General features: G+C 37.5%; 1 protein-coding gene across 1 annotated transcript; it reads right to left on the bottom strand.

The window, feature by feature from the left end:
• Nucleotides 1-3,471: 3,471 nt before the first annotated feature.
• Nucleotides 3,472-24,658, bottom strand: LOC143030446 (uncharacterized). Its single transcript, XM_076193595.1, has 3 exons — nt 24,603-24,658; nt 4,357-5,613; nt 3,472-3,482 (listed from the first exon to the last, which is right to left on the bottom strand). The coding sequence occupies exons 2-3, from the start codon at nt 5,357-5,359 to the stop codon at nt 3,472-3,474; spliced, it is 1,014 nt and encodes a 337-aa protein (XP_076049710.1). The 5' UTR covers nt 5,360-5,613; nt 24,603-24,658.
• Nucleotides 24,659-26,685: the final 2,027 nt, after the last annotated feature.

Raw genomic sequence — 26,685 nt, forward strand, 5'->3', positions numbered from 1 at the left:
TTTTCAACCACATTAACTTATTACTTTTAATTCCATGTCATCACGAGCGAGACTGACAATGCGCTCAACGGAGACATATGCGGAAACTGATACGCAGTGAGGCCAAGGACTCGAACCCAGCTCAGACATACCAAAGTGAACAGTGACTAACCACTGCGCCATCAAGAGAGATATAAGTTGAGCACAATTTCTTCTATTTGTATGCTCGAGTTACATACATATACAGCACGAATCTTATGCTCAACCCATCCCCGCTATGATGGTGCAATGGTAGTACGTGCGCGTGGGCAAGTGTTATACACACACACACTGAATGGTCCCCAGTGCAGATATTAATCCATTTTCAACCACATTAATTTTTCATGTCTTCGTTGAGCGCATTGTCAGTCTCGATCGTGATGACATGGAATTGAAAGTGAAAAGTTAATGTGGTTGAAAATAGATTAATATTTGCACTGGGGATCATTGAGTGTGCATGTATATCTTCATGTATAATACTCTACCTGCATGAATGAAATTCCCAACATAGTCTGGATACCGCTTCCTATAATTGATCGCCATCCCATGACTCAACCTTGACAACGGCTTCGTCCATCCCTTGTAGGTCGTCACCCATCCTAATTGAATTACTCACATCGGGCATTCCTAATTATCGATATTTCCGGTGTTATGGGATTATTCAAACTCTCCCAGTTTCTCCTTTAATAAAAATGCTGACTCCGTTGGTATGTGAACGGCACATACCAAATAGGTAGAAATGACAAGGGGAGGGGAGTATACTTTACCACCTACGTCTGATTATATCTACGATTGCCTTCATTCCTGACATGTTCCCGAGAACCCATAAACATAGATAATGGAATCAGGAGTGCCAGTATTACCCTATGAACTTCAAGTTCTTATCTCGTGTGAGTTACCATGTGATATTTGAAAGCATCTCTCGCGAGAAAGCTGCATCGCACAAGTCAGACAATCAAGTCTTCTCACCTGTGTTGATTACCATATGCTGTTAGATACTTACTGCTCCTTCAAGCTGTTGGAAAGGCCTTTTTTGTTCCGGAGTGGGTCATCAAGTGACATTTCAAATCGTCCTTATTATATCAGAAAGCTTCATCCCACAGGTCACACCGTAAAAGGCTCAATCATGCGTGGATCACCGTGTGACATTTGAGAAAAAAAAAAAAAAATCGGGGAAAATGTTTATGGCGCAGGTTGTTACACTGACTGCAATGGGTTCTCTCCTGTATGGGTAATCATGTGACGTGACGTTTGAAAAGACCCTTACGTAAATAAAAAAAAAAGCTTTATTGCACAGGTCACACTGCAATGACTTCTTTTCAGCGTGGGTAATAATGTGACATTTAAGATCGCTCTTTAGTGTCACACTGGAAAGAGCGACTCTCTAGTGTGGATCATCGGGGTTCGGAAAAAAATGCCCCAACAGAAAAAAGTCCCAAAAATTCCTAGGAAAAAAGCCCCACTTAAGAAATTCCCTGGCGGAAAAAAGCCCCACCTTGAAAATACCCAGGCGGAAAAAAGCCCCAAATTCTAGAAAAGCCCCAATTTAGGAAAACAAGGTCACAATTTAAGAATAAAACTATGTGTTTATTGCTTAAAAGATAAGTTTACTTGACACTATATGAAAATAATACAATATACTAAATATTAATAAAACAATCGGAAATTACTTCAATTCAACACAAATAATACATGACAATAGAAAATCAATAGTATAATTGAGGCTAGCTATGCAGTATAAAGTATAAAAGTATCAAGTATAAAATAATACAAAGTCAGCACCAGTTTACATGATATTATATGAAAATACTACAATATACTAAATATTATGAATAGCAGATTTTTATTATAGAAAAATACAAAGTCAGCACTAAGTTATGAAATAGTACATTTGAAAGTTAGCACTACTTTAAGTAAATCTAAATCGAATTAAAAGCGGATGCAGTGGGCACAGCCTTTAAGAAACGCTTCAATGTCTTTCTGGCCTGCTTCGAAGTCTTTGCAGAGAGTGGGAAGCCTTTTCTGAAGGTCTTTTGTATGTCTCCCCTGCCCTGGTCTTTTCGTAGAGCCTCGATCGCGATCCACACGGAAGGATGGTCGGTCGGTCGTGGCCGATCATCCACATGTGTGAAGGCTTGATTCCACGCCCGCCACACAATGCTTGTTCGCACGATGCCCGCCCGCCAGACAAGGTTACTTGGTGTACGTTCCAAAGTTCGGGTGGAAAAAGGGGTGGCGTTGGGCGCATACGAAGCGGCGGTCGGTAGCACATCACCTGGGCGTTCGGCAGGCATCTGGATACGACGATATCCTCCACACACGTAGGTCGCATCGAAATAATCTACCAGACAACTGAGTTGCTCCGGAATAACAGTTCTTAAAAATTCCATCCCCTCCGAAACTCTGTCACATGGCAGAAAAGCCAAGGCATCTAACATAGAACAAAATAATCTACTTTCTTCGTCTGTCTTGCACAGTGTCACAAGGCCTAATTCCTGTATCTTCCTCCAGGTGTTCTGCGTTAAGTGGAAAAAACAACAACCGTGGCACTGAACGTGATCCCCGAATACAGTCCGGATAGCATTCACAGTCGCGAGTTCGAAATCGGTTGTGATTGTCGTAGGATCAAGGTTGAATCCTAGTGTGGCACACTGTTCAACAATGGCTTGGAACACTTCTTCATATATGCTCTGAGTTTTGCCAGAAAGAATGGCGTAGACACATGTTATCTTCGACTCGCCTAAAGGGCAACGAATTAAATAGAGTTGATGAAAGAGTTTCGGAGCAGTCCGGGATGTGCCATCCATAAACCATTGAGTGGAACGAGCAAGATAACGCAATCCCTCTTCAGTTGCAAAGACAATAACCCGTCTACTGCTATCAGCACCACTATCAAAGAACATGAACTCCTGACCATCAAACATAGTCCATGAATCGTCCAGTTTTCAATCTTGCAGACAAGCGGGATCTTTCGGAGGAGCGTGGCGCTTATGGTTGCGAATCGTGCGATTCACAGACTCTGAGTTTCCAATCTCAGCACGCGCTGCGACAGGAAGATTAACAACAGTATCGGCAATAATCTGACTTGGCTTTCCTCTGGTGGCAGAAGCGTGCTCATTCAGTTGAACTCTGGCCTTCGTGGCATCTACTTTAGCAGTATTAGAATTATGACTATGTTTTGTACCTTTGATTTCAATAGATATATCCAAGTCCGTGTACAGTGTTGCACTGCATTTCATAGCTTTTCTCCTTGAACACTCCCATCGTATAGACGTTTTGTTCACACTCTTCTTCGTGTACATATAACCATCGTAACAAAGTTTCTGTCCACCTTTGTTGTTTTTGATCATTTCCATGTTGAAATATATATATCCACACAGATGAGTACACACTAATGATATGAATGATACTGTGATGAATGTGGGACTTGTATACCCACACCATTAGGGAAGTCTACTTCACACCTTTAATGCAATTAAACACCTTAACCTCACGGAATGTGAAACCAACTCACCGGGCCCTTTGAACTAGGTTTTATTTAAAACAAGTATTACTGTTATTAATAAGAATTATCATCTATAAATTGGGGGCTTTTTTCCGGTGGGGCTTCTTTCCGCCCAGGGATCTTCCTATGTGGGTCTTTTTTCCGGGATTCGTGGATCATCATGTGACATTTGAGGTGACCCTTTTTGTGAAAAAAGTGGAATCACATAGGTCACACTGAAATAGCTTCTCTCATGTGTGAGTCATCATGTGATGTTTGAGATGACCCTTTTGCGAGAAAGCAGAATCACACAAGTTACACTGGAATGGCTGTGTGGGTCCTCATGTGACGTTTCAGATCACCCTTGTGTGAGAAAGCAGAACCACACAAGTCACACTGGAAAGGCTTCTCTCCTGTGTGGGTCCTCATGTGATGTTTGAGACTACCCTTACGTGAGAAAACAGAATCACACAAGTTACACTGGAATGGCTTCTCTCCTGTGTGGGTCATCATGTGACTTTTGAGAACACCCTTTCGTGAGAAAGCAGAATCACACAAGTCACACTGGAAAGGCTTCTCTCCTGTGTGGGTCATCATGTGATATTTGAGACTACCCTTACGTGAGAAAGCAGAATCACACAAGTTACACTGGAAAGGCTTCTCTCCTGTGTGGGTCATCATGTGATCTTTGAGAATACCCTTACGTAAGAAAGCAGAATCACACAAGTTACACTGGAATGGCTTCTCTCCTGTGTGGGTCATCATGTGATATTTGAGACTACTCTTCCGTGAGAAAGCAGAATCACACAAGTCACACTGGAAAGGCTTCTCTCCCGTGTGGGTCATCATGTGACTTTTGAGAACACATTTTTGTGAGAAAGCGGAATCACACATGTCACACTGGAATGGCTTCTCTCCTGTGTGGGTCATCATGTGATCTTTGAGACCATGCTTTTGTGAGAAAGCAGAATCACACAATTCACACTGGAAAGGCTTCTCTCCTGTGTGGGTCATCATGTGATCTTTGAGATTACCCTTGTGTGAGAAAGCAGAATCACACAAGTCACACTGGAAAGGTTTCTCTCCTGTGTGGGTCATCATGTGATGTTTGAGACTACCCTTACGTGAGAAAGCAGAATCACACAAGTCACACTGGAAAGGCTTCTCTCCTGTGTGGGTCATCATGTGATATTTGAGACTACCCTTATGTGAGAAAGCAGAATCACACAAGTCACACTGGAAAGGCTTCTCTCCTGTGTGGGTCATCATGTGACGTTTGAGATTACCCTTTTGTGAGAAAGCAGAATCACACAAGTCACACTGGAATGGCTTCTCTCCTGTGTGGGTCCTCATGTGATCTTTGAGACTACCCTTATGTGAGAAAGCAGAATCACACAATTCACACTGGAAAGGCTTCTCTCCTGTGTGGGTCATCATGTGATCTTTGAGATTACCCTTACGTGAGAAAGCAGAATCACACAAGTCACACTGGAAAGGCTTCTCTCCTGTGTGGGTCATCATGTGATCTTTGAGATTACCCTTATGTGAGAAAGCAGAATCACACAAGTCACACTGGAAAGGCTTCTCTCCTGTGTGGGTCACCATGTGATATTTGAGACTACTCTTACGTGAGAAAGCAGAATCACACAAGTCACACTGGAAAGGCTTCTCTCCTGTGTGGGTCATCATGTGATATTTGAGACTACGCTTATGTGAGAAAGCAGAATCACACAAGTCACACTGGAAAGGCTTCTCTCCTGTGTGGGTCATCATGTGATGTTTCAGATCACCCTTTTGCGAGAAAGCAGAATCACACAAGTCACACTGGAAATGCTTCTCTCCTGTGTGGGTCATCATGTGATGTTTGAGACCACCCTTTTGCGAGAAAGCAGAATCACACAAGTCACACTGGAAAGGCCTCTCTACTATGTCATCATGTGATATATGTGGTAATATTTTGGTGAGAAAACTGCATAAAATAGGTCGCACTAGAAATGTTTCTCCCCATGAGATAGCTGAGGTATAGATGCTACATCGGGTTTTCTTTGTTGCATGACAAATACATGGAATCTATGGATAACTTTCCCACAGAAATGTTGATGGTTACCTTTCTGGAAAAAATGTAATCATAAGATTGACATTAACTTTATGAGATTTGTAATAGTAGGATTGTGGGTATTTTGTACCCAAACCATTTCATACATGCCATCCCCTATTATAAGAATATTTTACTGAAAAGCACACAGTAAAATCGATTATTAAAATCACTCATGAAAATGGGATGTGTTCACATGACATCCACACCAATTACATTGTCCTAGCCCTCGAATAGGTGCCCACCTACCCGGGCACACAACTCGCCAACAACCACCACCACCACTGTTAACATTAGTCATTGTTTGCTTAGTGTAAACAAACACACAGTTGCCACTGTCCAATCCGTGTAGCAGTTGCAACTGCTGACAATATTACAAACCAACAGACCCTTTCCTCCTATAAAGGGGATGGCAGAGCCTTTCGCCTAGTTGTGGGTTGAAATTCCATACTTATCTCCTATTCCTACCCCTCAATCAACCAGTATTAAAACAAACTTTTGAGATTATCTTATCGAGTAACGGATTCACCGTTGCAACGGTCACTACAAATGAGTTGCAATTAAATTTGTGAAAAATTTACGTCCATTGTTTATTCTACTCATAAATCAGAATGACAACACAATTTTCTCCAGATTCAATTACGGTGTTCACTAAGTTGTTTATACCTATAGTAATTGTATGTCTGGCATTAGAGACTGTAAACACTGAACACGTTTAATACGTCGCCTTCTTTCTATCTACAAATTTGGCAGCGGCGATCAGAACCAATGAAGAACTAGGCCAATTAAAGCAACCTTTAACGTAGAGGCACACTACTTGCTTTGCTGTCAAAATCTTGCGTACGTCACGTAGGGAGTGTTTTGCAGATGACTTTTTGGGCTAACAGCAAACAAAAATGAAGACAAAGCATCCCACCAAGCTTTTACTTATGTTAACAAAGTGGGATGTTTAATGCCCACGCTTCGGTCCTAGGACCGTCTTCAGGGGCGTAATGAGATACAGTGGACAAAAAGCTTAATATATTGGCCGTGGTTGGAACTGGGAGAGGTATTCCGTGATACCGAAGCTGTCCGGGTCCCCTCCTCCTCCTCCTCCAGTCGTTACGGGAACCGGATAACTGGTCACAACCTTACATACCCAATTATACATAATGGATCATATACATTTTTATTTACACAGAATAAATACAATAGAATAAAATGCAACTTATACAACAAGTGAAAAAAGTGGACTACACACTTGCACGAAAAAGGAATTAAATGAAATCATGTTCATACACACTGTGACCTTTGTTCACCCTGTACTCTCTCACTTTATGTTGAGTCTGTCATTGTGTTCCTAGTGCCCAGGTATATTGGATTTAAGTCTATGCACCCATTTACGCTAACTTCTTTTGTCGTCCACGCTTCTACAAATATTCTCCTTTTCTTTGAGCTGTCTCTGTGTACCACTCTGGCTCCTTCCCAGTCAATGTTGTGCTGTAGCTCGTTCATGTGTTTATATATAAAGTGCTGAGGCTGCATCTTTCCGTTTAATTGCCTGTTTATACTCTTTAATTCTAGTGGCGAGTTTCTTCTGTCTTTCTCCTATGTAATCTGCATCACAATCCAAACAGCCAATGCGGTACACTACACCCGACTACTGAGTGGGTGCTTCCATGTCCTTGACCCTGGTGAGGTTGTGATGCAGAGTGTTGCGTGGTTTATGTGCTACCTGTATGTTCTTGTCCCGGAGTATCCTGGCCGTCACCTCTGATGCACCTTTAATGTACAGAATTGTGACCCTGTGTCCTGTGTGAGGGGATGGTGTCTCGGTACGTTGCGGCGTCCTCGTCCATTTCCATACGGTCTGACTCGGATAACCGTTGGTTCGGAAAACATCACGTCGGTGCCTTCTTTAGCACACCTTCTCAAACTCAGACACTAACCTCCTTAACTCCTCCAAATTTCTTCATTTTCTTTAACCTTCTCTAATCCCCGGCCCATTGCCCTTGCACTTTCCTCTCGCACCACCCCATCCATTTACACATTGAACAGCCACGGCGACACAACACATCCCTGGCGAAGTCCCACCCATACATCAAACCACTCGCTCTCTCCATTTCAAATTCAAAGGATTTCAAAGGAGAAGCATGCCGACAGGAGACCTTTTGGTCCATAACTTGGTCGGATGCGAAAAAACTATAATGATGGATAAATTAATACAAAAAATAATAATGACAAATAAGAATAAATAGATAAATAGGTAAAGTTAAATGATAAACAATCAGGTAAATAGTAAATAATAATAAATGGACAGATAATAAACAAATTGAGAAATAATAACAGTGTGAAAATGTTGTCACTTTTAATATTGTCGATTCCCTTTAAAAACTTAGACATGTATCAAGTCACCTGAGTCTAAGTTCTTTTTTTTTTTGGGGGGGGGGGGGGGATAGATTCATATGTTTTAATTGATTTTCATATCTTTTATTTTTGATATTTGGAATCAGTCTTGTGGCTCGCTGTTGTACTTTTTCCAATCTGTTGGTGACCATAAGGGAACGGCATATTCCAACTGTGGTTGAAGTCATAAGACCACGCAATCAGTCCTAGAAACTTATTTGCTTTCTCAGAGGCTGAAATACATTGTTTAGATGTTTTGCGATCATTACTGATAATCAACCCGAGATCCTTTTCACTATCCACTTTTGTTAACGAATTTCTAAATAACTTGTAATTGTACTTACTGTTATTTCTACCTATGTGCATAACCTTGCATTTACTTGTGTTCAATTTCATTAGCCAATTTACAGACCATTAGTTTAAGTGATCGTTTGCCATTCCATGCAGTTTTGTATCATCAGCAAATTTGGAGACAATAGATTTCAGTCCGTGGTCTATATCACTTATATATACTATGAAGAGAAGTGGCCAAAGAACGGAACCCTGAGGAACTCCACTTTGTAAGAACATCTTTGCCTCTGTGAGTTTGGTGGATTCCATCAAAAACATATAAGTCATGATGCCTAGAAATGAGAAACCAAGTATCAAGAAAGTGGTATCCCAGTTGCGTGAACAACTGTGATATCCTCTCATTGATCCTTATGGCTTTAGCACTGGTTGTACTACTCTTGAAAAAAAAAAAAAAAAAATCTTGACTGCTATAAACAGCTTTCCTCCTATCCCATATATCTGTAAAACCTCCCACAATGCCTTTCCATCTACCCTGTCAAAACCCTTCTCCAAATACTCAAAGGTCCAAAAACATCTTAACCCTTTGCTAAAGCTTTCTCACATATCTGCCTTACCACGAAAATCTGACTTTGCACATCATGTAAATGCTCTCTCAATGAGCAGACGCTGAGTCATCGACTTGAACCCAAGTTGCTGGTTCCTTCTGAGATTTTGATTCCTAATAACCAAAGAATAATTTTACCAAAGATGCTCCCCAAGTGAATTGAATTTGTACTTAATCGCACATTTCTTTATTAGTTAACTTTACCTATTCACTATTTATATTACTACTATTTGTATTTATTTGTTTATTTATAGTTATATCTTTTTGCATCCGACCTAGTTATGGACCAAAAGGTCTCCTATTGGCATGCTCCTCCTTTGTAATCTTTTGTAAATAGAATTGGTTACCCTCATAAACATGTAATGTATGCACATCATACCCACACCATTTAGTGTCCCAGCCCTGTATCACTATTGGAAAAGGATCTGTTTTCCTCATCCAAACAATTTCTTACTTTATTTACACTAATTCAAAATGAGAAAGTTCAATCTTACCTTCTTCTTGATATTTAGATGTAATCTATTGAAAAGGCGAAGACTTTTCGAGAGACTGGTTTTAACTCGGACAAGTGTGTACTTACTCTCTTTCACCTTATTGAATTTATCCAACTGTTATCTTAAATTGTGATGTAATCCTCTTTTGTTTTTAAAGAGAGGTTTCTCTTTACAGTTGGAAGTAAATGTTCCTCCGAAATTGATTTACAGTAAACTTATATTATTTACTTTTAGTTGACACAAATTCTCAGCATCTTGATTTTCACAGAATCAAAGAATTTTTTAAACAAAGCCAGCAACTAGCAGTAAGCAATATCTATAAATAACTCGATCATTGTTTACCTTTTCACCAACCAGAATTTTCGGTATCTATTTCAAATATTTAAATTTTTCAATACACTACAAATTATCAGTAACAATTGATCATTAAAATGATTAATTATTCAGATTTTATCCAATAACTTAAATATACATAATTTATTACTTTAATGATATTAAACCTCCAGAGTTCAATATGACGTCACCTTTTACGTAATTTCTAATATACTCCAGACAAGAGATTGCATTTGTAACAAATGCAATGCAATGCAACCTTGTGTCCAAATCAATATAAATACAAATATAATAAATCAATAAGATTTTAATACCTATAATCAAACTTTGGTAAAACATTTTATTCTCACCCTTAGACTAAGGGTGCAGTATTTAAACCACCACCTAAACACATGGATCCTCACCCCTGAACCAGGGTGTAGCATTTTACCCAACACCTAATACCCAATTTATAAATAATCAAATTTATTTTTCATAAGTTCACGCTGCTTTAATGCAGCCTTTCTTTTTGGTTTGAGATCTCTATTATTTGCAGATGGAGCTTGAGGATTTCTTTGATTTGAGTCGTTTCCAGTATCTACCTCTGAAGGTTGTGATGGGTTTTGACTTCCAAGATATTTAATTCCATGGGATACAAATTCTTTATTGTATAGAAGGCAATTTCTCCATTATTTTGTTTCACTTTAACAGTCCTAACCTTGTTGTCATGCCCAATAATTATCTCTAATATTATTCCCATTAACCAAAAGGGTCTGGGTTTATTTGGATGTTTAATCAAAACTACATCTCCTTTCTTTATCTTGTCAGACCATTCTTTCTGGTAAAGATTTTTTGCATGATCCCTTAAACTCAGAAGATAGTCTTCATACCACAACCTTCTAAATCCCTCAAACATCTCATTCTGCTTGCAAAGTGCATTTTCAAGATTTTCCTGATTTTCATCATTAACCCAAATATCAGTTTCATCTTGGAACATCAATGAACCAATGTTATTAAGTTTGAGGAATGAACTTGGAGTTATAAATTCAAATTCTTCTGAACTGGCTCTATAAGTGAGAGGTCTAGAATTAGTGGCATTTTTTATGTTTGAAAGGGCAGTGAGAAACTCAAAACATGTTGATTTAGATCTTCCAATCGCCTTATACAGACAGTTTTTTACTGTTCTGATAAGGCGTTCCCATGCTGCCCCAACCCATACTGAATATACTGGGATTCTTACATGTTTGATTTTGTTTTTTGAGAGTTCATCAAAAAATTCATTTGACTCGAGTTTTCTCTGATATGTCTCCCCCTTTCACAAATGATCGGGCATTATCACTGTACAAGTAAGTTGGAATAGTATACTGATTACAAAATCTTTGAAAGGCCAGAATGAAATTCTTAGTTGACATGTCAGGCAACAACTCAAAATGGACAGCCCTGATATTAAGACAAGTGAAAATCAATATAAAATATTTACTCAAAGCATTAGTATTATCTTTTCTCAAAAATACATGACCTGTATAATCAACTCCCACATGATTGAAAGGTCTGATCAGATTCATGTGCTGCTTAGGCATACTGGTTACTTTAGGGTAATTATAGGCAAGTGCATTATACTTCTGGCAAATTTTGCAGTCCTTAATTGAAGCTTTAACAGAAGATCTACCCTTTGGGATCCAGAATCCTTGGGACCTTAGGAAATTGAAGGTAGTACTGACTCCCATGTGTTGTATCTGAGCATGACAAAATCTGGTAAAAAGTACAGTGAAATGGTGATCTTTTCCCAAAAGTACAGGATTGTGCACATTATAATCAAATTAAGTGATTTGGAAATCCTTCCTCGTGATCTCAGGATGCCCTTTTCATCAAGAAACAAGTTTAAATTCAATACTCAGGAAGGCACTTCTGAATCTTTAAAGTTACTTGACTTGAGTGTATCCACTTGTTTAAGGAGGCTAATTTCTTTAGCAAAACCGACTGACTGATTTATCATGATCCAATAATCCAATGCCTTCTCATGAGAGTTTTCACCACTCTTCATACAAATCCACTTGAGGAGATACTCAGTGATTTTCATAACATTATTAGTTTGAAAACTTATTAATGTCAAAAATAGGTTTGATTTCAACTTCCTTTCCTTGCATGGTATTGTGAGTATTGATATTTTGATTGATCAGAATTAAAACCCACACTCAACAATGGGTATTTAGGCCAGGTATTTAATTCATATTTCATCCAATCTGGTCCCTTGAGCCAAAATTCAAAATTATCTATAAATTTGTTGTAGGTTAATCCTCTAGTTAAGAGATAAGCAGGATTATTTTCAGTTTTGACATAATTAAAACTAATGGGAATGTTATAATCCCTTTCAAGCTGTTGTAGTTTACTATCCATCTCACCTATTCTATTTTTGACAAACTTAGATTTTAGTTTAGTCTGTCTGGTTATTAACCAGTTGAGCACAACTTGTGGATCAACAGCAATATTAATATAGTTGAATCTTATATTGGAATAGGCATTCAAAATAGTGGAGATGCACTTTAAAGCAAGAATCACTCCAAGTAGCTCCAAGACTGGGATACTATGTTCTTTTTCCTTGTTAGCAGGAGCCACTTTTGCTTTAGCAAATAAGAGGGAACTACTTTCCTTACTGGTACCATAAGCAACAAACCCAAAGCAATTTTGTGAGCTGTCACTAAAAATATTAAGTCCATACTCTTCATTCTCATTTAATGCCTGCCTAATAAAGGAGACCTGATTAGCTTTCTCAAAGTCTGGTTTGATATTATCCCACTCATTTATTATGTCCTCAGGCAATTTTTCATCCCATCCTAATTTGTGTTGCCACACCTTCCTCATCAATAACTTTCCTTTGATACTAATGGGTAAGACTAACCCCAGTGGATCGAATAAACTTGAAGTCTCGGATAACAATTGTCTTTTAGTACTGACAGAGTGAAATTCAACAGGCGCAAGCTGCATCTCATCTATATTAGGATTAAATCTGTAACCTAGAATTTTCTCTGTCTCATTTGAGTGTTCAACCAATTTGCCATCCCTTTCTATCAGTTGTCTCAGTTCAAGTGAATTTGAATTCCAAGATCGTGAAATAAAACCACCAAGAGCCATTCTTTCATAGCAAAGCCAATAAAGGTCAGTCATTTCCTTAAAATTATTACCTGTGAATATTAAATTATCAACATAGGATTGACTGGAAAGAATGTTAGTGCATTTGTCAAGAGGAAATTTACTGGCATGTTTCTTCATTACATAATGTAGAATGAAGGGTGATGATGTAAATCCAAATACTAGAGTTATATATCTATAAGCAGTCAATTTATCCCTTTCCCAAAGGAAACAAAAACGGTTCTTGTCAAACTCTTGGCTGAGCCTAATTGACAGGAAGGCCTGCTTGATGTCACTCAGCAAGATTATATCATTAGTTCTAAAGCAAAATAACACTTTAAGCAAGGACTCCATTAGATCTACTCCAGTATATGCAGCCTCATTCAAAGAAGGTAGATTCTTATCAGTTTTTAGTGAACAATTGAAAACTGGTCTAATCTTAGTTGAGACCTGCTCTTCCATCTTAATGACTGGCCTATGTGGAATCCAAGTGTGATTATTCACCTTTTCAACAGAAAAGTCTATTTCAATCTGCTCTATGATTCCATCCTGAAGCTACTTATCAAAGACCTCTTCATACTTTTCATAAAGATTTGACTTTTTAAGAGTTTTTGAGACTCTCCTTATCACTTTTCTGGCAACCTGAAAATTAGAAGGGACCAGTTCTATTTTTTCCAAATGCCAAGGAAGCTTAACCTGGTAATGGCCATCTTTAAACTGAATAGCTTCATTAAATCTAGCAATTTGTTCTTGATCCTCTGAACTATAAATTTCATTCTTACTAATTCCAATAGATTCCAAGCTAAAGAGATATTCTATCCCATTTTCAATATCTAAATCACTTAAAATGTTTTCTAGACGATTAAAATAAGATTTAATTGGATTAAGTATCAGATTAACTAAGGTGTCATGAACTTTAGAAGACTTCTGACATTGATAGTTTTGAACTTCATTACTTGCCGTTTTCTTTACTAATTTGAGAAGCCTGTTTCCTAGTCAAGAAATGATTGACATTACCAATAGGAATTACTTTATTTCCAATTACCATGCAGCTCCCTTGCAAGCACGGGGCAAATGAACATTCTGGAAGGAATTGAAGCAAGTCTACACCTATCAATGCATCCACCTCTATTAATTCATTATCCTGATTTAATCCAAAGGCTTCATCAGCCAATTCAAAACCTTGATCTTTTATATTTTTTAGGGCTTCATTCATACCCGGTACAACAAAACTTATGCTGAGTGAAGGGTCATTAAGAAATGGCATTTGAATTATCTTATTCATTTTAACACCTATTAAGGTTTGCTTAAAGCTCTTAACTTCAGCTCCAATGAATGTTTTTATATTGAAGTCTATCATATTCAATGAGTCTAAATCCGTACACAGCTCTTTAGCAACTCTTGCTGACATGTAGGATCGCTGACTCCCTGTATCAATTAGACATCTGATCTTCTTACTCTGTTTACCACAAATAAATTCCAAAGTTACAGTAGGGGAAATGTAATCATTTTCAGATTTTTGTTGAGATGTTAAACAAAGATGATTACTACTAGTATTAGGCCCTTTAAATTCAGGACAAAGGGGTGCTATATGGCCATGAGAATTACAGTGTTTACAACCATATTTTAATTTATTTTGCTTGCCAAAGCATTCATCTTCTTTATGACCAGATCCAGCACAACGTGCACAGAGACCTAACTCCTGTACTCTCTCTGTCTTATCCTTAAGAGTTGAATATTTTTTCACAGTCCCAAAGAGTGACCTGATGTGCTGCACAATTCACAAATAAGGTTTTTAGAGGGAACAACCTTATTTTGACTGGTCTTAAAATTTTGAAGAGAACCTTTATTTTCTTTGGGTGCATTTTTTGAATTTTTCTTTGGCCTTATTGATTTTATCAGATTTAGGCAAAGTAGTTTTACAGGTCTTAATTAGTCTTAATAATGTCATTATATGACTCAAAGATTTCAGTCAAAGTAGGATAGTTGGTATTATATTTAGGAACCAGTTCCCTTTTGAATGCTGTAGGCAACTTATCAAAGAGAATATGACTCAATAGTAAATTTCCAGGAGAATCTTTCACTGTGAAATCATAGCCATAATTAGACTTTAATTCAAAAATGTATGCTCTTATTTCAGTGATGAATGACTTTAATGTAAAAAACTCCTTGTCATATCACTGTTGTGCTTAGAATCCTTCTGAAAGTTTCATCCACTATAAAGGGTACATCCAGAAATTCATCCTTCAATAATTTTAGTGCAGTATCATGATTTTCATTTATGATAGACAAATGGCTAATGATTTTCAAAGCATAACCCCTAAGATAACTATGTAAATAACTAAGCTTCACTGCCTGGGACACACTCTCCTTATTACATATGACATTATTAAACTGATTGAGTAAAGATGAAAAGGCAAATTTATACTTTTCTGTTCCATCAAAAACGCCGCATGATAAGGGAGGCGGTTTAGTGTCAAAATGGTCTAGCCTATTGAGTGTTTCAACAAATCTATCAGCATCTGTAGAGCTTGCAGAGTGATTATTGGATTTATTCCCTGCCATTTTAAAATCCTGAAATTCTGATAGACTTTCATCTATTTCCATATGATAGCCTACTTGCTTATCTACTTCACTAGTAAATGTGTCAAATTTCTAAACATCTACTTCATTTTCCTTTAAAAGATCTAAAATTTGTTCATCTTTAACTTTAATTTCACTTATAACTTGGTCAATAACATCTAATTGTTTACTACAGAAACGAATGTTTAATGTCTTTTTATTGAGTGAATCCTTTAATTGATTAAGAATCAGAGTAACTTTTCTTTTAAGTATAACCCTTTCTCGTTTCAATTTAGCCAATGCAGTCTCAAATCCAGCTTCATCAAGATTATCATTATCCTCATTATCACTAGTCATGATTAGACTGTATTTATACAAAGTACAAAAAAATATTCAGGTTGTACTAGCCTATGAATAAATTAAAACAATTCAATTTCACTAAAAATAGGCCATAATTCAAATGAACAAACTTCAACCTGGACACAAGGTTTCAACTAGGAACAAATAGGCCCTAGTATATACTAGGTGAACTTCACCAACTCATTTAATTGAACTCCTGAAGCTATTATATAAAACAACTTAATTTACTCACGAATATGTTAAGCCTTTTAATAATAATCGGCTAAGTAAATCAACAATTACTTTTTTACTATAAACAAATAGGCCCACTTTCAGGCTCGAATACTGAATCAATTCACGGAGGCAAACTATTAGCTGTGGCGAATTAGATAGATTATGCCGAGTCTTGATGTTAATAAACCTCTTTTTAAATCACATAGCAAAATACTGCTTAACATGCCTAACCTTGAGGAGGTGCCCATTTATGTATCCATGCTACTCGCCAACAACCACCACTTGACTGCTGTTAATGTTGGTCACTGATTACTTAGTTGGTCATATCAATACACATTCATATGAACTTCATATAGTGGACTCTGCCAACATATGGTAAACTGGCGTTTGCTACTACCCTTTTCTATTCTTTCACTACAATGTAAACAAACACATAGTTGCCAGATCAACTCCGACATGAGCCACTGTCCAATCTGTGTACCAGCTATAACTGCTGGCAATATTACAAACCAATACCGAATGCCTGGACTCACTTGAGGAAACATATTAAATAAAAACATAGTCAAAAGTACATTCTATACAGAACTGTCGGAGACACTAGAGTTCATGGAGGAGTCATCTAACTCAAATCATCTAACACAAAAGTTCTCACGACTCATTCAGATCATCAGGTGGAAATTATTGCCCTCCATCAAATGCCCGTATATGAATTAATCATAAACTATCATCCGTCACAGAAAATGATCTTGTAAATTTCAAGATAACAACAAATTCAACAGAACAAGAGAAGACATCACAACTCGGCAAGGATATATTGACAGCCTTTTTATTGAAATTGAACCAATAAAGAAATTCCATCACTAGAGGAACTACTTAATTTAGGGTTCAACTGCCTTATTATGTCTAAGCTAAAAAAAAAAAGTTCCAAAAAATGAACAGAATGTGAAGTTCTGATTGATGACGCAAAGAAATTAAGTAAAACAGGTGAAGTGTATAAATTTACAATAACAATTGGAAGGACTTCTGTACTAGGGCTCCTCTCTCTGGGTAAAGTATTTAATAGACCTAATCAAATATTTATCAATACAGGATCTGCAGTAAATGTTATAATCAGTAAAGTGCTTAAAAAGGATGAAACCGGAAGTGAAACTCTTGGAACCAATCCATTACTCATTGCTAGGAGTAACAGGGAGTCAGTTAAAGGCATTAGGTAAGACTGACTTGGGATGTTATTTTGTATAAAAATGAGCACTTGCACATTCTGGGGATAGTTGTAGAAGAATCTGTCTTCCTAGGAGATTTAGTGATAGGATTTGAAACAATGAGAAAAGAGGGCATGGTCATATGTCTAGCTGAGTTAGGGATCTTAGCAAAATCACAGTTAATCCTATTTTTAAATCAACTAGATTTAGAGCCAGTATTTGAGATAAGAGAACTTATTGAGATTGATGGGGAAAGATAGCAATGCTAGATTGGATAGTAGCGGGTCAGAGTGGTCTATTCAAGAACAGAGAACACATGAGGAAGAAGACACACATAGTGGACACAGCTCAAATGTTCAAGAAATCCCAGAAATTAATCAGAATTCATCAACTCCAAATGAAGTTTTGCTAATTGTGGAAGGTGGCACAATAAAGCCGACATTATTGCACTCCAGAGCAATTAACAGACTACAAGTGCAGTTCAAAGGCATCACTGTAGTCTTCAAAATTTTAACCATCCCAGAATCAATTAGGATAAAAGGTTTGAAATTGGACTTTGGGATTTATAAGACACACAAGAACAAGGCAGAAATATTAGTGATTACTACTCTGAATAAAGACATGGTCTAAAGACAAGGTTCACAAATAGGATCTTTTCAAGTCTATCAAAAATCCTTTAAGATTTTAAACAAGAGTCCTGAAGAGGTGGAATCACCGCTTCCAATTCAAGAAGAAACAGATTTGGAGGAGATATATAAGAGTCAACTAGGGCCTACTTGTCCTGAGTTAGAATCATGGTTAATCCTATTGCTAGTGAAGCACAATAAAGCAATTGCTTTGCCTGGGGACACCTTGGACAAAACAGCTGTTTTAAAACATCAGATCAAATTAAAACTGGTTTTCAACCTGTTTATATGCCTGCCTACAGATTACCACATTCCAAGCTAGATTGTAGATAACTTGATCACTGAAATGTTATCAAAGGATGTCACAGAACCCAGTCAAAGTGAAGAGAACTTCCCATTGATTCTGATGCCAAATTCAGATGGTGTCCAGATGGTGTCCAGTTATTGATTATAGGGAATTGAATAAACAGACAATACCTGATTGACTACTATTACTGGTGATAGCAGATATATTTTGTAGTTTGGGAACTGAGAATCAGTATTTTAGCACTACTGATTTCAAATTAGCTTTCTGGCAGATAAAGATGCACAAAGATTCTTAAGATTATACAGCATTTTCTACAACAACAAGGCATTATGCATTCAAGCAAATGCCATTTTAGATATTAAATTAGGTATTCTCAAGACTAGTTGAATCAGGGTTGAAAGTGAAACTTTGCAAGTGTCATTTATTTGGAACATAAGATAAATAGACATGGACTTACTACAGTGAACTCAAAGGTAGAGACAGTGAAAAAGTCAGTTGAATCAGGTTTAAAGGGAAATTGGAAAAATTAAAGTTTTTACAAGATAGTGTCATTTATTTGAGACATAAGTTAAAAGGCATGGACTCAGTACAGTGAACTCTAAGGTAGAGGCAGTACAGAACTATCCAGTACCAAACAATGTAGAGAAAGAAGTTTCATTAAAGACATTGACAAAACTGATTCCAAATATAAAAAAGTAAATCATACGAAAATCGACTAAAACATATGAATCTGTTTTCCCTAAAAAAGCGTAGACTCAGAGGTGACTTGATAAAGTGACAAAATTCTTACAGTGCATGAATCTGACAAGAAATAATGGTCTCAAACTGTCAGGAAATAGATTTAATTTGGAAGTGGGTAGAAACAACTTCACCAACCTTGTAGTTAATAAATGGAATAAACTTCCTGCAGAGGCAGTGCAATGTAGTTCAGTTCGAAGCTGTAATGATTATAATTCATTTTACATTATTTGATTATTTGTTTGTTATTATTTGTCTATTATTTGCTTGATTTCCATTTATTATTATTTACTATTTACTTATTTTATTTATTATCATTTATATTATCATAATTTATATTATATTTCTTTTTTATCATTTATGTATATTTTTTCTGCATCCGGCCTAGTTATGGACCAAAAGGTCTCCTGTTGGCATGCTCCACCTTTGTAATCCTTTGACAGGGTATTATAGGAAGTTTAATAAGGAATATGCAGACTCATCTAATCTATTAAATTCTTTGTGAAGGAGAGATTCCAAGTTCATTTGGGGACCTGAACAACAACAAACTTTTGACAAGTTGAAAGTTAAATTGACTAGTTTTCCAGTTCTCATTTTTTCTAATTATGATAAAGAGCTCATTCTTTGCAAAATTGCAACAGATAGCTTTCACATTGAGATTTTGTAACAATGCACTACAATAAGGGAAACATTAGCAGTGATATATTCACAGAAGAGTTTTAGAGATAGTATGCTGGGATATCCAATCAGAGTGTGGACTGATCATACAGCTATTCAGAATTTATTCAAACATAAGAATCTTAGAGGCAGATTAGCCAAGTGGTTTACTACACTTCCATGTTATGAGGTTAAGTTTGAATACATTCCAGGTAGGGAGAACATTGCAGCAGATGCACTACATAGGAATATTAGCCAACCAATGACAGGGTTGATCAATATCATTTGCAGTATTAAGGAACTAGTACCATTAGATGAACTGATAATAAGGGTACAAAGAAAAAGACTCGGAAAATTGTAGCCCAGAACTTGATGAGCCTTTGAGGTATTCCTCCAAAATAATCAAAGGGGTATAAGATAGAAGAATTTCGTTTAAGCAATGAGAGGGAGTGAAGGATAGAGTAGAACTAGGAGTGGAGGAGGAATGGGGATGATTCAAGGAGGGAGTTACAAGGTATGCAAAGTTGGTGTGTGGAACAAGGAGGATGGGATGAAATAGAAGGAAGAGCAAGTGGTGGGATGAAGAAGCAAAGAAAGTTGCAGAGGAAGCAAGCATTCATAGACTGTTTACAAAACAGGATGAGAGAATCATATGAGAGGTACAAAGAAAAGAGAAAAGAAGCAAAGCATAAGATAAAGGAAGCAAAGAGGGAGATGTGAAATGGGGTAAGAGTATAACAGAAAGTTTTGAAAGTAATAAAAAGGTGTTTTGGAAAGAAATAAAGCAGAGAAGAAAAGGTAAAAGGTAAAGATGGAGAGATGATAATGGAAGAAACGGTGGTAAGAGGAAGATGGGCAGAGTATTTCAGGAAGTTGCTAAATGTGAAGGAGGATAAGGAAGGAAAGGTAAATGCAGTGGGAAGCTCTAAGAAAATGACAGTGATGGTGGACTGGCTGGTGAGGTTGTTTATTGTTTGTTTAAAAGAAGGTAGTGTCGGGGAACTGGTGGAGTACCTGTATAGTTCCACTTTACAAGGGAAAAAGGAACAAGTGTGAATGTTCAGTGTAGTTGGGAAGGGTTATGAGAAGGGTTTTGTTTGAGAGGAGTAGGAGAGGAACAGAGGGAGTAATTGGTGAGGATCGGTGTGTGTTTAGGACATGTAGGGGTTGCGTGGATCAGATTTTTGTGGTAAGGCAGATATGTGAGAAAACTTTAGGAATAGGTAAGGATGTTTTTTGGGATACTTATAGATTTGGAAAAGGCTTATAACAGGGTAGACAGGAAGGCATTGTGGAAGGTATTGCAGATACATGGGATAGGAGGGAAGCTGTTGAGAGCAGTCAAGAGTTTTTACGAGAGTAGTAGAGCCTGTGTTGGAATCAGAAATGGTTTGAGGTAAAGGTGGGACTTTGCCAGGGGTGTTTTATGTTGCCTTGGCTGTTCAATTTATACATGGATGGGGTGGTGTGAGAGGTAAATGCAAAGGTAATTGGCCAGGGATTGGAGATGGTTAAAGAAAATGGAGAAATGTAGGAGATAAGCCAGTTGTTGTTTGCTGACAACACTGCGCTTGTGGCAGGATCAGAGGAATTAAGTGAGTTAGTAATGGAGTTTGGGAAGGTGTGCAAAAGAAGGGAGTTGAAGATAAATGTGGGTAAAAGTAAGGTGATGAGATGTACAAGGGAAGAATGTGGTAGCAAATTGGAAGTATTAAGGGCGAGAGATAGTTTTAGATACTTGGGTGCAAATGTGGCGGGTAAGGGATGAGTGGAGGTGGAGGTAGAATGCAGATTGAGAAGAGCAAGTAAATGCCTTGGTGGATTAAAGTGTAATGAGAAACAGACATTTGGGAATGGATGCTAAAAGGAGATTGTATGAAGGACATTGGGAAAGAGAGGAAGAGAGATGACAGAAGATAGGGATGAATGGAGAATGGTCCTGTATGGATGATGCTGTGATGCATGGAAAGGAGTGGGTGGAGGATGGGGGGCTGAGGGAGTATGTGTGAATGATATTATGCAGCCCAAAGGGATTTCTCCCCGTCTTCTCCTTTTCTGCATGAGGGGGCAATTAAAATGAAGCAGCGTTCCTGTGTCTTGCTGACCAAGGGCAGTGGGCGAGATGCAGGAATGACCCATCATCCATGAGGAGCTAAGATAAGAGGGAGGAAGGGATGAATGAAAGTGGAGTACAGTATGTGGGGATGGAATGGGTGGGAGTGGACTTTATACCTTTGTTTTTTGGCTACTTCCCTTGTCTTGGGAAATAGCCATTGGTATGTATTTTATGTTTATGTTAAAGCCATACAAGAATTAAATGGATGTATAGCATGATAACAAGAATAAATCAAGTTCTTATAGCCCTTAGAATTGTGTGATTACAAATGAAGCCTCAAATCAGAGTATGACCTAAGTAATGTGGAGTCATCACAAAGTATGAAAAATGGAACAACTGTCATTCCTTTATTTTTTCATCTTTTTACCATCATTTCTTTTTCTGGTTGGAAATAATCACTCCTCTGTATGGACCCTAATGAATTCCCTAGAAAGGAAGACAATAAAGTGGCCAATAATTGCACAGGATCCAACTGGCCAGCCTCCACAGAAACATCAGAGTTGGGAGTAAAACAACTTTCAAAACTGGAATTCTTAGCAAGTACCAGTTTCAACATTCAATGGAATCCAATCAGCCTGTAGCATCAAGAATCTTAATGTCATCAACTCTATTTTAACATTATATGCACAGTTTTCTTTTTTTGTATGGGAAAAATAAAATAGATATGTGCAAAATATGTCATTATTTGTGTTTTATACATGGATTACCTATATCTTGTGGCATTCTGCCTGGATACCAGTTGGAAGATGTGGTATACCAGGAAGGGATCAGAGTGGAACGAATTGATTAGAAATGTGTGTGGAGCAAGAGATGGTGGTTGGAAAGGAGCCCCTCCAAAATGTTAGGTTAGGTATTTATCAACCCCCAAGCATTTATTGACCCTTTGCATACTCGCATTGACTGCCATGGGTCGATATCAACCACTCTGGAGGCCTCTGGTCTTGCCAGTGCCTGACAAGCATGTATCACATGACTGCTGTCAATAGTTTTCCTCTAATGGCATTTAAACTTGAGTTCCTGGTGCCTAGGGAATCCATAAACTTCATCCCGTGACAGAAACATGGACCTTGTTATGAATAGAAGGATCTCCTGGCCCATTTTTTTGCTTTGACACTGCATAAAAAACATATTGTATTATCCAAAGTTATATTGCATTCAGGGATCTAAATCCTGACATTAGCAAAACACCCAACAGGCAATTTTTTTCCCAACAATTTTCCTGTTGATTTGACCAAATCGGGTGTTCTATTTCAATTGGAAATCACTAGTTTGTACTATACCCCCATCCCCATCTGAGGACTGCATTGGGAAATAAGTATTGTGATTTAGAGAAACATGCAAAGGCAGTGATTAGTGCGAGAAATGACAACATTGTTCAAATAAACAATAAATCAAGACAGTATTCTCTTATTCTGACCATATCTAACCTACTCAGTCTCTCTCTCCCTCATGGAAAATAGATCTTACAATGGTATTTGTTTAATTTGTTTCTTGTATTTGATACGAGATAATTTTATACAAGATCATTTTCATTCTCTTCCATACATATATATTTTTTTTTACAATAAATGTATAGTAATGATTCTACATAATAATAATTTCAAGTATTCACATATGTTTGCCAGTCTGCAACCCTTTCCTATATCATCTGCTAGCCCATGTTTAAATACAATGAATTCATTTTAACGTCGGCAACACTTTTTAAAACACCAAGATTTGTTAGGTTACAAAATTTAACGTCCCTGCAGACAGCCCTCTCTACAATTTTTGAAACGCTGGGTTTCTTTCAACAGAACAATACCTAATTTGATCTCATTACTAACCTACAGCATTCTTTCTAAAGTACCCAACACCTACACAGCTACAACCATAATGGCCTGCAACTTCCAGGCATCAATCTAAACATGTAGGCTTTGTCTGGCAAACGCCTACAATTATCATTTCTTTACCTGTGGCTTCCTTCATTGCTTATCATTTTTGTGACACTCTTCAGCGTCTCACAAATGTCTAAACTATTTCATATATTCTTGCAGTACAAAGGCACTTTTAGTTTTTTTTTTCTACATGGTTTATCCCTACTTAGCGAATATATTTGTCACAACAGAGCTAAGAATGCTTAAATCATAAGCTCTATCAAGGGGTAAGCTAACTAATCTGTTTTTGTTTCGTAATCCAGAAATCTACCTCCTTACGATCTGACCTTTCACAAGCTGTGGTTTACTAACAGTCATTATGTGCAGGAAGTAGTGATAAGATGATAGCGGTACTGGTGTTTTGTTTTTGTTTTTTCATCCGGGATTGGGCATGTGTAAAATAAAAGTCTTGCTCACAGGCATAATAAGCCGATTAAGAACATCGGTTATGTTTTGAAGATATGTGGGGTTTGATTGCTAATATAGGATTTGTTAGATATTGTTCCTAGCATATATCAATATATTCAAAACTGCTGATTGAAGAACTGGGCAACAATCTGTTACGTAGAGATGTTTATGCACCTTAACTTAAACTGGAAAAACAAAGATGGCAACGTGATATCATATAATATCAAAATGGGTCAAGATTATCATTTAGCAGGGCAGGACTCATAGTAAATAATGGAACGAAATTGTACAAATCTGACTAGGTTTAAGAAGGAAATAGACAAGACCTGATTTACAACAGTGATCAACAAATGGAATAGACTTTATAACCATCATGTAATGAGCGCTGAAATCATTGGGGACAATTTACCGATTCACCCAACCATAGAACTTGATATCTGGCTCATGTGTGATAAATGTTGTGATATGAACGATGGTGTACTTCATTTCCTGCGCAATTGAGTAGTTTTTAAGATATTAATTGTTAAAGTAATGCACTTAGGCCTACCTCTCCTCCAGAACAATCTGGGGGGAAATGTGGGAGATCGGGGTTTTTGGGTGGGGAGAATTTACACATGGAGTAATGACTGTTGCAGAAGACGTCTAAAAAATAACGCACAATATCAAATAACAAACACACAGATTCTACCTTCTATGTAGGGATTACGGCGCTGAACACAGAATCAGCCATATTTGTTATTGTTAATAACCTACGCTTCCAACGAATAGCTACATTAGCAACGAATAGCTACTTTTACCCAGCTAACTTATTCCAGTTCCTCATGTCTTTCTCCTAAACACTGGGTTCTTGGGATGGGCGATTATTACATCCAGTAACGGTCGTTACCCCAATAACTAGTAATTGGTACAAGATTTTAACATACATAAGCGCGAGCGTATGTTTTGCCCACGCGTTCCCACATAGTGGACCTTTTAATTTTGTTTCTACAATTCCCATTATGTCCGGTTCTTTTTCCTTCAGATAATCATTCACTTCGTTCAAGCCTGTTATTAATCCATCTATATTTGTGTAAGACACTCTTAATTTTCTGCTACTTCCATTGTATTTACTGTTTCCCTTTTGTTTTTCTTTGTTATGATCCATTTCCTCGCTCTCATATTCACTACTTTCCAATAGAATTCCTCTTTTTGTGACTCTTGTTCTTCTCTCGTTTTTTTCCTTAGCTTCTTGTCTTTTCGTTTTTTCCTCCTCTCTTTCCTCTTTAATTATTTCTCTTTTTATCCATACCTTTTTATATATGATAGCCAGCATGGGTTCAGACGGAAACGTTCTTGTGTGACTTACTCGAATTCTACACTACAATCATCTCGAATTATGACAAAAGAAACAATATAGATTTGATACATCTAGACTTTGCAAAAGCTTTTGATACCGTCCCACACGAAAGACTACTTACTAAATTAGCTTAACACGGAATAAGTGGTAGCCTATTAAGTTAGACTAGCAATTGGTTGAAGGATCGAAAACAGAGAGTTGTTTTAAATGGAAAAACTTCTGGATGGAAAAATGTTACGAGTGGAGTTCTTCGGGGTTCCGTTCTTGGGCCACTTTTATCCATAGTATATATAAATGATACAAACCACGGACTAAAATCTACTGTTTCCAAATTTGCTGATAATACAAAAATGTGCGGAATGACAAATGATCACTCAAACCAATTAGATATTCAAGAAGATTTAGATGAATTACAGCAATGGTCTGAAAAGTGGCTAATGAAATTTAACACAAGTAAATGCAAGGTAATACACATAGGTAAAAATAACAGTAAGTACGATTACAAGTTATTTGGAAATTTGTTAACAAAAGAGAACAGTGAAAAGGATCTCGGGGTAATTATCAGTAGCGATCTCAAATCATCAAAGCATTGTATTTCAGCCTCTGAGGAAGCAAATAAGAATCTAGGACTAATTGCGCGATCTTTTGACTTCAATTGTCCATCAGTCATTAACAAGCTATATGAATTGTTAGTTTGTCCACATTTGAAACATGCTGTTTCCGTGTGGTCACCTAATCTCATTAAAGGCACTGATAGATTGAAAAAGTACAACGGCGAGACACAAAACTGATTCCAAATATCGAAAATAAATCATACGAAAATCGACTAAACATATGAATATGATTTCCTTAAAAAAAAAAAAAAAAAAGTAGACTTAGAGGTGACTTGATACAGGTATTTAAGATTCTAAAGGGAATTGACAACATCAAAAGTGATAAATTTTTCACACAAAATAAGAATCAGATAAGAAACAATGGTCTCAAACTGTCTGGAAATAGATATAATTTGGAAGTAGGTAGAAACAACTTCGCCAACCTTGTAGTTAATGAATGGAATTGTAGTGACGCAGCCACAGGCGGTCACACACTTCCCATAGTTGGCAAGAGGTGAATATGAGCTAGCCAATCAGGAGCCAGCAAATGGTTCTCGAGCGGCTAGCGACCTCTCTTGCCAACTACGCTGAGCCGCGAGCGACCCTTAAATAGGGCAGCGGCGGCCAGTCAGGGCAAAATAGTAATAGCCACGGCAGCAGCAACAGCATCTCGTCCAGTCTTGTAGCAGTCCCATCGAGCCTCGCCGTCATCAGCCGCCACCGCCTCTGACGTTAGGCTCACCGTCCAGCTACGACTGATCAGATCCACTAACCAGTGGCTATTACTTGTGGTTTTACCAAAGAGATTAGAATAAGAGACCAAAGTGAATTTTATTTTTCCT

This window comes from Oratosquilla oratoria, chromosome 12 (genome assembly GCF_046742065.1).
Source record: "Oratosquilla oratoria isolate Oo_2021 chromosome 12, ASM4674206v1, whole genome shotgun sequence".
Taxonomy (NCBI): Eukaryota; Metazoa; Arthropoda; class Malacostraca; order Stomatopoda; family Squillidae; genus Oratosquilla; species Oratosquilla oratoria.